At 41.5% G+C, this 12181-nt stretch overlaps 1 protein-coding gene across 5 annotated transcripts in view; it reads right to left on the reverse strand.

Annotated features, from left to right (window-relative positions):
* The window catches only part of LOC140195086 (phospholipid-transporting ATPase VD-like), a 198564-nt gene that overhangs the window by 8430 nt on the left and 177953 nt on the right, over positions 1-12181 (reverse strand). For all 5 annotated transcript variants that reach the window (XR_011885354.1, XM_072252765.1, XM_072252763.1 and 2 more), the window contains exons 18-21: positions 9658-9783; positions 9196-9396; positions 4553-4633; positions 915-1019 (exon numbers count right to left, since the gene is read on the reverse strand). Coding sequence is in view for 4 of the 5 variants with exons in the window: in XM_072252765.1 (XP_072108866.1) it covers positions 915-1019; positions 4553-4633; positions 9196-9396; positions 9658-9783 (513 nt within the window). In the remaining variant the exon portion in view is untranslated. The remainder of the gene's footprint in view (positions 1-914; positions 1020-4552; positions 4634-9195; positions 9397-9657; positions 9784-12181) is intronic.

The following is a 12181-nucleotide window of genomic DNA, read 5'->3' on the forward strand; positions in this document are numbered from 1 at the left end:
CAGGGTGGAGCGTTCAAGGAGGAGAGAGGAGTGCTGATATCGAGCTAGCTGATGTCTCGTCAGCAATTAGAGATGAAAAGATCCAGAGCGGGCACAGAACCAGAGTGGGGTGTCCAAGAAGAGGAGGAGGGTTGCAGACATGAGAAGGGGGTCATCGATGTGGGGTGGAAAATTCTTGCCAAAGTAGTGGGCTTGGAGACAGAGCCAGAGCCAACGGACGACAAGCTCAGCATTGTGGCAGGTGAAGGGGGACAAAGGTAAGGCCCTTGCTGAAGACAGGACGTTTCACCTCAGAGGGGGGAAAGTTGGAATGAATGGTGAAGACATGGCAGGGATTAGAGCTAGGATCAGAGGAGGGGACAAGAGTTGGTTGTGCCAGAGGAGAGGGGAGAGTTGGGGTGTTTAGGGAAGGTAGGGTGGAAGGAGGTTCTGAGGACCTAAGATGTGAAGGGGGAGCCTGAGAGACTTGGGGTTGGAGAGTGGTGGTAGGGGAAGAATGACTATTCTGGATTTGAACAGACATTCCATGGGAATGGGAATGTTCTTTATGAGTCTGAGTTATTGTACAATGGTACTGGGAGATCACAAGGTGTGCATCAGGTCTTAAGGTGACAAAGATATGGATTAGAGCATTCATGGCAAGTAGCTTTGCACTTGAGATAATACCTTTGCACAATATATTAAAACATAGCTGTATCATTTAGAATTGTCCTGGGGATTGTGATTTCTCTGTGGTTTTGTTGTTATTCACACTGCTTAATCTCATTTTGACATCTTGCGTAGGTAATAGAAGAATGTTGATGATCTAAAGTTCTCAGAAGTTGCTGGATTGTAACTGATTCTGCATTTTGCTACAAATGAAAAGAGCAGGATTACACCCAACTGTGGAATATAGGATGTTTCATTTTACGTACCCAAGTCTTGCCTTCTATTATTAAGTGCAAAAATATTATGAACAACATTGTAGTGTTGATCGGTGTTCCAAATGTATAGATATCCACATCTGATCCAGAGTAAGCCTAAAATTAAAAAATCATTTTTTGATGGAAATTAAATTGTAGCAAAACAAAATGAGGCCACTTAGAAACATAGAAAACCTACAGCACAATACAGGCCCTTTGGCCTGCAAAGCTGTGCTGAACATGTCCCTACCTTAGAACAACCTAGGCTTTACCCATAGCCCTCTATTTTTCTAAGCTCCATGCAGCCATCCAGGAGTCTCTTAAAAGACCCTATTGTTTCCACCTCCACCACCGCTGCCGGCAGCCCATTCCACGCACTCACCACTCTCTGCGTAAAAAACTTACCCCTTACATCTCCTCTGCCCGATAATTCTAAAGCAACTATAATGTAAGAATGTGTATAAAATCATCCCACTACATTGTCTTACCCTAGTCACCAGCCAGTAACTGAAATCCCCATCAACACTCATTGTTCCTTATGGGCATTCAATAATTCCAACTATGTTTGTGCCTACAGTCACGTCACAAAACTATTGAGGTAAAAATCAGTGATGCTTCACAAATGATATAAAATTGTTAAACCTATTAAATGTCATTAGTCCTGTAACATGCCATTGAAAATTCTTGCATCACCTAAACAATTACCCTTCTGACTATTTATGGTCCCTGCAACACTATGATGCCTTTAGGAAAGTAAGGCAATGGGCTCTCCAATGTTAGGTAAGAATTGGTCAGATAACTGCAGCTCTGCACTTCCACAACCTTATGATCTTATGGAGGCAAGTTCCTCTGCTTTGTCCAACATCAAACTGGACCTAAAAAAAAACTTCAGTCCATTTTCCAGATTTTACATACTAGTTTAATGCTGGCTGTTAATATTTACTTTTAACTTGCACTGATATTTTTCTTGATACCATCTGCTCTTTCCCAGGATGTACTGAACACTATTTCTATATTACACCAAAGATACAAGAGCAGAATTAGACCATCTGGTCCATCAAGTCTGCTCTAACACTTCATCATGGCTGATCCATTTTCCCTCTTCTCCCCAATCTCCTGCCTTCTCCCTGTATCCTTTCGTGTCCAGACTAATCAAGAACCTATCAACCTCTGCCTTAAATATATCTAATGGCTTGGCCTCCACAGCCACCCATGGCAAAAAATTCCACAGATTCACCTCTCTTCGGCTAAAGAAATTTCTCCTCATCTCTGTTCTAAATGGATGTTCCTCTATTCTGAGCCCGTGTCCTCTGGTCTTAGACTTCCCCACCATAGGAAATATCCTCTCCACATCCACTCCATCAAGCGCTTTCAACATTTGATAGATTTCAATGAGGTCATCCCTCATTCTTCTGAATTCCAGTGAGTAGAGGCCCAGAGCTATCAAACGCTCCTCATATGACAAGCCTTTCAACCCTGGAGTCATTTTCGTTAAGCTCCTTTGAACCCCCTTTCTCACATAGGGCGCAAAACTGCTCACAATACTCCAAGTGAGGCTTCGCCAGTGCTTTATAAAGTCTCAACGTTACGTCCTTGCTTTATATTCTAGTTTCTGTGTTTCACACAATCACCTACCCTGCATTTCAAACACACGCAGCTACATGCAATTTTCCCTCTTCTGTTCCTTACTCTACTGACATTTTCCAAGTTCCTTGTTTTATAATAAACACATGAAAAAAAAATCAACAGAATAGAAAACAGAAACATGTGAAATTTCTCTTTAAATTACCATCAGTCAGGTTGATTCAATAAATGCACCAAATCTCGTCAACAATCTCGACATTTGATACATCACTTTCATTACACAATGCCATCAAGCAATTCCTCTGTCTCTGCTGCATCTGCTCTCAGGATGAGGCTTTTCATTCCAGGTCAAGGGAGATGTCCTTTTTTAAAGAAAGGGGCTTCCCTTCCTCCACCAACAACTCTGCTCTCAAACGCATCTCCCCCATTTCACGCACATCTGCTCTCACTCCATCCTCCCACCACCCCACTAGGAATAGGGTTCCCCTTGTCCTCACCTACCACCCCACCAGCCTCCGGGTCCAACATATAGTTCTCCGTAACTTCTGCCACCTCCAACGGGATCCCACCATTAAGCACATCTTTCCCTTATTCCCTCTCTCTGCTTTCTGCAGGGATCGCTCCCTACGTGATTCCCTTGTCCATTTGTCCCCCCCATCCCTCCCCACTGATCTCCCTCCTGGCACTTATCCTTGTAAGCGGAACAAGTGCTACACATGCCCTTACACTTCCTCCCTCACCACCATTCAGGGCCTCAGACAGTCCTTCCAGGTGAGGCAACACTTCACCTGTGAGTCGGCTGGGGTGATATACTGCGTCCGGTGCTCCCGATGCGGCCTTCTATATATTGGCGAGACCTGATGCAGACTGGGAAATCATTTCGCTGAACAACTACGCTCTGTCCGCCAGAGAAAGCAGGACCTCCCAGTGGCCGCACATTTTAATTCCACGTCCCATTCCCATTCTGATATGTCTATCCACGGCCTCCTCTACTGTAAAGATGAAGCCACACTCAGGTTGGAGGAACAACACCTTATATTCCGTCTGGGCAGCCTCCAACCTGATGGCATGAACATTGACTTCTCAAACTTCTGCTAATGCCCTACCTCCCCCTTGTACCCCATCTGTTATTTATTTATATACACACATTCTTTTTTTCTCTCTCTCTCCTTTTTCTCCCTCTGTCCCTCTCACTGTACCCCTTGCCCATCCTCTGGGGTTTCCCCCCCTCCCCCTTTCCTTTCTCCCTGGGCCTCCTGTCCCATGATCCTCTCATATCCCTTTTGCCAATCACCTGTCCAGCTCTTGGCTCCATCCCTCCCCCTCCTGTCTTCTCCTATCATTTTGGATCTCCCCCTCCCCCTCCCACTTTCAAATGTCTTACTAGCTCTTCTTTCAGTTAGTCATGATGAAGGGTCTCGACCCGAAACGTCGACTGTACCTCTTGCTAGAGATGCTGCCTGGCCTGCTGTGTTCACCAGCAACTTTTATGTGTGTTGTTTGAAATTCCAGCATCTGCAGATTTCCTCGTGTTTACATTTAAACTCTTTCCTTCTGGAGCATGGCCATACTGCATGCTCAAAATGAAGCCCATGCACTGTATCAACCCTCATCAATTGTCAATATCAGGAAGCAGATCCAACTCATCTGACATGGAAAGGGTAACAACAGTATAGCTGGCTAAGAACACATTGGTGACTTTAAAGAACAGCTACAAATCTCCAAATCAGCATGAAGACTGACACCTTTGTGCATCACAGGAAATACATGGAAGAAAAATCAAAGTAAGTAGGAATAAATGTGTTCTTTTAATAATTACTTTGCTTGTTCACAGAATGTTGCCTGTGAACTCCCTAGTGTGGGATTATGCCTCAGTACTATCCCCATCTCTGAGAAAAACCTAAACTTAGATTTGAATATTCACAGTGGGTATTTGTTTATATCACATTATCTTTTCTTTTTCCAAAAGTTAAAATATATCTGCATTTCCTGAAAATTGTTCTCTTCAATGAAAAATGTAAAAAGCAAAACATAACACAATAGCTACTACATGCTTATATACTTACAAAATATGGAACAAAGAAGCAAACGAAACTTTGATAAAAAGCATCCAGAATAGAGATCCAAAATATTGATGGTAAGTAGGCCTACAATAAAGGGACACAGTCTGTCAGTGAACAAGTAAAGGTAAGATATAGGTTATCTCTATTTGTCACATATATATCAAAGCATACAGTGAAATGCATCATTTGTGTCAAAGTAAATTATCAAGGATTGTGCTACGGGCAGCCTGCAAGTCCTCCGGCACCAGCACAGCATGCCCACAACCTACTAACCCTACCATACAGATTTGGAATGTGGAAGGAAACTGAAGCACTGGGCAAAATCTCATGCAGTAACGGGCAAAATATACAAATTGTTACAGACAACTGCAGAAATCAAACCCTGATCGGTAGTTGCTGGGGCTGTAAAGTTGCCTCTTGTCTTTTATAATACACTCAAGAATTTGAAAACTTTCACATGCTTCACATTCCAACTTAATTGTAGCTCTTTAAGTTTGTTGTCTGTTCAGAAAGAAAGCTCAGTGAAAAAAAATTACCAAAGTTGTCTCATAATTGTCCCTTTATACTCTTTATCTTCTACTTCTGCTTACCAGTTACCAACTTAAGCATAGTAGAAAGTTTTCCACAACTTACTTTAATCAAATCTCCCCTTAATCAATTCTGTTCTGGTGAAAAGAGCAACTGTTTTGTTTGAAACTCTCTTCATATTTAAAATTTTCATGCTTGCATTAACTTTTTAATTGCCTTCCACAGACTTAAGATCCACATTATTTAGAATACTCGAATTGGTAATAATATGGTAATCATAGCCAATGGTTTGGGAAAATAAGAGAGCACACGATGTAAACAAAGTGGAATAACCAGAGTTTTCGATCACAAATGTTTTAGGATGATCTTATGAACATTTTACAAGTTTATTCTTTTATAAAAACTTCATAATGTCCAACTGTCAAAAGGCCTCAGGATAATATATTGATTGTGAAATAACTTCATAAAATTATTATTTTTCTCTCAGGCCTTTCATAACAAGTGAAATTATTCAATGTAATAACTGAAAAGTTTCAGCTATAACATTGAATACCAGAGGGAGGAAGGATAAGAGAGCAGGGGGAGAGGTAGGAAGTGGAAAGGAAGAGAGCTTCTGACCTCATTATAATAATTAACTGTCATTCCCTTAGAGAGCAGATCAATTATTGTGTTTGTTTTTTTTTAAGTGAATAGTTTGCAACCAGGTCAGCTTATACATTCCCAACAGTGACCCCATATTTTTAGGGGTCAAAAGTATTCTCCTCCTCTCCCAAACCTTATGACCATGCTTTTCAAACTTCCTTTGTAATCCATCTCTGACCAGAGTGATTGTTTCTTTTTTCAGCTCTGCTTCGAGAGCTTGGCCATTTCCCTACAGGATAAATACATCTACAGTCCAGACCGACCAAAACTCAATGCAGCCTCTGCCCCATGGCTGACTACCATTAGCTGGTATTGTTCATCAGCGTCTGCATTGTTAATTGTTGCTCTGTGATGATTTCTGGATCAGAGTCAAGATCTTAGCTTCCTCTTTACAAAAACTACACCGTCTATTGCTTATACCTAGCTGTTGAATTGCGCATTGTGGGAGCAAGTTTTTTTGGAAAAAGCCAGCGGGGCCAGTCTGCACATTCTATGTGACAGAGATCGTGAGGAGCCATTGGATTGTGCATTGTGGGAATGAGTTTTTGAAAAAGCCATCAGGGCTGGCTGGGGCATTCTGTGTGCCAAAAATCGGGGGTAACTATGCACTTGGCAAGGGCCAATAAGAAGTTGTTAAGTTTAAGTAGAGTGACCATAGTGTGAGTGGGGAACTTGAGTCTTTAGCTCAGTGAGACTTCCACATGAAGAGCTGAAAGGTGTAGGTAGACTTTTTCAGGTAACCTTCTTTCTTTCTTTCCTCCTTTTTTCTTGAACAGTTAAAGCAGTAGGAATACCAGGCAAGGTAGTGGAATGTTCTTCTTGTGGGATGTGGGAAGTCAGGGAGATCTCCAGTGTTGCTGACGACTACACCTGCAGGAAGTGCATCCAGTTGCAGCTCCTTATAGGAACTGGAAATGGAGCTGGATTAACTCCAGGTCATTCAGGAGGCTGACGGGTTGATTGATAGGCGATACAGGGACATAGTTACACCTGAGGTGCAGGATGCAGGTAATTGGGTGACCTTCAGGAGGGAAGGGAAGGGGACAGGCAGCCAGTGCAGAGTATTTCTGTAGCCATTCCTCAATAACAAATATGCCACTTTAGATACTGTTGGGAGTATGAGCTAGCAGAAGAAAGCCACAGGTGTCTGGCACTGAATCTGTGTCTATGCCTCAGGCTCACAAGAGAAGGAGGGAGAAGAGGAAAGCTGTAGTGATAGAGCGTTTATTGGTTAAGGGAATGGACAGGGAAAGAGTTTCTGTGAATGAGAACAAGATTTCCATATGACATGTTACCTCTCAGGTGCCAGTGCAAGGGACATCTCAGATTGGGTCGTAGCATTATTAAAATGGGAAGGTGAGCAGCCAGAAGTCTTGGTAATATATCGGTACTAATGTCATATGTAGGAAAGGTGACAAAGTATTAGAAAGCAACTTCAGGGAATTAAGTAACAACATGAGGAAATCTCTATATGCTGGAAATCCAATCAACACACACAAAATGCTGGTGGAACTCAGCAAGCCAGGCAGCATCTACGGAAAAGAGTACAATTGACGTTTCAGATTGACTATACTCTTTTCCATATATGCTGCCTGGCCTGCTGAGTTCCTCCAGCATTTTGTGCGTGTCTTTTCAGGGAATTAAGTGCTAACTTGAAGGACAGCACCTCAATGTTTGTGATCTCAGGATTGCTAACCCTGCCACATGCTAGCGAGGCCAGAGATAGGAAGAAAATACAAATTAACACATGGCCAAGGATATGGTGCAGGAAAGAGGGCTTCAAATTTTTGGATCACTGGGTTCACTTCCAGGGAAGGCAGACCTGTACAATTAAGGCAGTTTGCACCTGAACTGGAGGGGCATTAATATCCTCGCAGGAATGTTTGCATGTGCTGCCCTGTCGGGCTTAAACTAGAGTTAAAAGTGATTAGGAACCCAAGTAGCAGGGCAGATAGTGAAATGGTTGTGGGGAAAGATGTTAAGCCTATATGCAAAGACTGGAATTGAAATTTTGAGCATGGTGGGAAGAATGTTTGGAGTTGCATCCATTTCAATGCAAGGAGTGTTCTAGGTAACGCAGATGAGCATACAGCATGGATCTGCATGTGGAATTATGACATTGTAGCCATTAGTGAAGTTAGAGGTGTAGCACTTAGGTTGTTTGCAGGGATAAGTGCCGGGATGGAGATTAGTGGGGAGGGACGAATGGGTGAGGGACTTGTGGAGGAAGCGGTCCCTGTGGAAAGTGGAGGGGAGGGAGGTAAAGATATGTTTAGTGGAGGATAGGGTAAATGCAAGGAGCCCTTTTTTCACTGAGGTTGGGTGAGATTAGAACTAGAGCTCATAGGTTAAGGGTGAAAGGTGAAATGTTCAAGGGGAACATGAGGGGGAACTTCTTTACTCAGAGAGTGGTGTCAGCATTGAACGAGCTGCCAGCAGAAGTGAATGCGGGTTTGATTTCAACATTTAAGAGAAATTCATAATACCTCTTTGGTCAGGAAAGCGCAGCAGCATCTCCACTTCCTGAGAAGATTGAAGTGAGTGAGGCTCCCCTCCACCACCCATTTTAACTAATTTTTACAGGAGCACCATCGAGAGCATCTTGACCAGCTGCATCAACGTCTGGTACAGGAACTGCAAGTCCTTACAAAGGATTGCGAGGACTGCTGAGGATCAGTGGAGTCTCTCTTCCACCCATTAGTGACAGCTATCAAGTGTTGAATACTCAGGGCTCTTAGCATTGTCAATAATCCCTCCCACCCATCCAACAATCTCTTTGACTCCTTACCATTAGGCAGGATGTAATGTAGAATTAGGGTAAGAACCGTTAGAATGGGAAACAGCTTCTTCCCCAGGCCATAAGACTACTGAACTTCTCTGCCACCACCCAGGTCCCATCATGTATGAAGCGCCAGTCACATTATACTGTTTACCTTTTTAAATGCATCATATATGCACATTATTTAATAATTTTTTATAATATTACATTATATGTTATGTAGTTGAGTTATATGCAATGTGCACCCTTGGTCTGGAGGAACGTTGTCTCGTTTGACGGTATACACATATATGGTTGAATGACAATAAAGTTGAACTTGGAGCTTTGATGAGCACATGGATGGGGGGGTGGTGGGGATGGAGAACTATGCCAGGTGCAAGTTTCAATGGGACGAGGCAGAACAATCGTTTGACATGGACTAGTTGGGCCATACGTCCTGTTTCTGTGCTGTAGTTCTCTAAGACTCTATTTTCAGTTTGCTTCCATTGATTCATATCTTACCAAACAATTTGAATGGGATTAGTCAGCACTTTATAACTGCATGCATCATCAGAAATCCTCTGTTTTCCGACTTTCAACTTTATGAATGGCCATGAGGTTTACATCCAGTTAAGCCAGGAATGAATGGAGCAAACTGCCACGACTGAAGACATGGAAACCAAAACTCTCAAATAGTTTGTCCATTAAACTTTAATACCTCAGAGCGTTGGCCACTTGTGTAAAGTTCTGGGAGTTGGAGCAACGTTTCTGCAGAAACATCTTTATCCAGGATACCATAGACAATTGGTGGAACAGAGGTGAAGAGAAGATTGAAGAAGATGAGAATCCAATAATCAATCATAGAGGTACCAGAGAATCCACAGAAGAACTGGTACCAAAACAGGAGATTTACGTAAGCCTGAAGGAGGGGAAAATCAAAGCAAAATAAATCTATCAGAGACACAGAGTTTTACACAGATTCACTATGAAATTGCAATATCTAAAACGAGCACAAAATCATGGTTTTCTACCTTCATTATTTTTCAAAAACTGCTGGTTTATTAATAACACCTGTTAATCCATTTCCCCTCCAACTACCTGAGGCCCCGCTTGGTGATTTTTTAAAATTTAATAAACGAAAAGCTGCTATCCTAACACCAGTACCTGTCATTACACTTACCACATTCTTATAGAAGAAGTAAATGATCATATTTGCAAGACGGATGTAGCACCAGTGACCATGAACAAGCAGCAATTTCTTTAAATGCTTAAATCGAGAAATTGCAAAGTCACTGGACATTACTGCCTGCAACACAATGAAAGTCATAAATATTTATCAATTCAGTCAATAAATACAAAAGAAACTGATAAACAGTACAAAATTCAAACAACAGGGTATTTGTTTGAATATGAACCAGAACACCAGAATGCCAAACTTCTAGGGACGAAGTGTTACTTGAAACTTAAACTGATGCTCATATCTAGATGGTCCCTCAGATGTATATTTTACATTAATGAAGATACTACCAAACTGGGAGCAATTTTTACAACATGGATTCAAACACAGAATTTGAAAGTGCTGTAATTCCCTGTTCTTCCACTAATTGTGCTTCATTTAACTTTGGGAAATTGATGGACTGCTGGAAATATCAGGTAGGAAACAAATATTCGTGTCGCAAATTAAAACCAAATACACTGCAAATGCTGGAAATGTAAAACAAAGCCAGAAAATACTGGGGAAGACATCTTAGCAGGTTAGGCAGCATCTCCAAAAAATGAGAAACCAGTTAGTAGTTGGGTCCATAACCTTTGGTCAGAATTCAGATCTGAAACAGTAATTGTTGCCCTTTCCCCCAATTCCTATTGTAAAAACCCTTGAAAATTTCAGTTAGCTGCATGTGCGAGTGAGATTTAACTAGTGTATTAAGCTGCAAGTTATGACTAGGAAACTGTGAACTACAGTTGCCCAGTTAAATATACATTTGTAAATGGGTTTTAAAATGAAAAAAATGTTTAAAGAGCCGTGTTGATATTTCAGCTTCTACACTAATATAATGAGTATGTTTTTTTTGTGTAATGAAGGTATAGTGTCCATTTTCACTGCTTCAAAATATCTTAAGGTCATTGGAGACATCTGAAAGGAGGAAGAAAGATCGTAATGGATAATTTTAAAACATATGAATCAACTTCAGTTAATATAAATGTAAATTTACATTACTTTTATTTTAAATGTTCAAAATATTTGCTAAAGATTATGCATTTTAAACCCTGATTTGCTGTGTGATTGTTCTTTAATGGGAATGGGAACTCAGCACGATGTCTTGTTGCAGGTTGGCAAGGATTCCTGTTACTGAAATCCAGCAGTAAATAATAGCAGAAAAGAGAAACACATGCTACAAGTGTTGCCCAGTCTTTGCAGACAGCTTCCTTTGAGGTCAGATGCAAGCATTATTTTTCAAACCATGACCACTTATGTTTTTAGCAGGAAAGGAACTATAAACTGGCAAAAGTTCCTTTTTGTACTATTAGGGATTCTTTGAGTGACCTAATTACTACTCGGTAAGACCTGGACCATAATGCTCTTGTAAGAAGTTCTGAAAGCAAAAATAGGTGTTAACATTATAAATTAAACAACGCAAATATTGTGCACAAGTATTAATGTTAGAGCTTCCTTAAATTTTAGTGTGCCATTTAAATGAAAGGCTGCCATTTTTGGCTTTAACTCATTTTGAAGCTTTCCAGATAGGGTGATGAAAATGCCAGTGGAAGAACCAGTTTATAAACCTGGCAAGGAGATGTGGAGAAAAAACAAAACACTACAGGTGATGTTAGTCCAAAATAAAACACAATGAATGCTGCACAGTAGTGTAGTGGTTAGCACAGCGTTATACAGTACAAGAGACCTAGGTTCAATTCTTGCCACTGCTTGTAAGGAGTTTGTATGTTCTCTCCGTGACCGGGCGAGTTTCTTCCAAGTACTCTGGTTTCCTCCCACAATCCAAAGACGTACCAGTTGGTAGGTTAATTGGTCATTGTAAATTGTCCCATGATTGGGCTAGGATTAAGTCGGGGGATTGCTAGGCAATGTAGCTCAAGGGACTAGAAGGGCCTGTTCCAAGCTGTATCTCATTAAATATATAAATTCATCACAGGTCAGGCAGCATCAGGCGGACAGAGTCATTGGTTCAAGTCATGGTGATCCTACTTGAGCTTGTTCTGTGCCTCTTAAGGCACTGCTGGGTTCATAGCTATGTGTCACAGCTGGGCCTCAGACAATGGCAGCTAAGGTACAATCACACACTGCTCTGAGGGCATTTTCACTGCTTCCAAATATCTTACAGTGATTAGAGGGATTTGAAAGGTGGTGAAAATCATGATGCATAGTTATACTGTATTTAAAAATATGAACCAGCTTTAGTTAATGCAAATATAAATTTATATTGAAATTAATGTGAAGGTCATCAAATCTATTTAACCAAATGGGGCTTACACTTGGGAGACATACAACTGACATGCGAGACACAAAGTGGATACGACTCTCAGCTCAGCAACACAATGAAAACATGGCACTGGCCCAATGTCAACTCGACAATAGACAACAGACAATAGGTGCAGGAGTAGGCCATTCGGGCCTTCGAGCCAGCACCGCCATTCACTGTGATCATGGCTGATCATCCACGATCAGTATCCAGTTCCTGCCTTAT

This window comes from Mobula birostris, chromosome 3 (assembly GCF_030028105.1).
Source record: "Mobula birostris isolate sMobBir1 chromosome 3, sMobBir1.hap1, whole genome shotgun sequence".
Taxonomy (NCBI): domain Eukaryota; kingdom Metazoa; phylum Chordata; class Chondrichthyes; order Myliobatiformes; family Myliobatidae; genus Mobula; species Mobula birostris.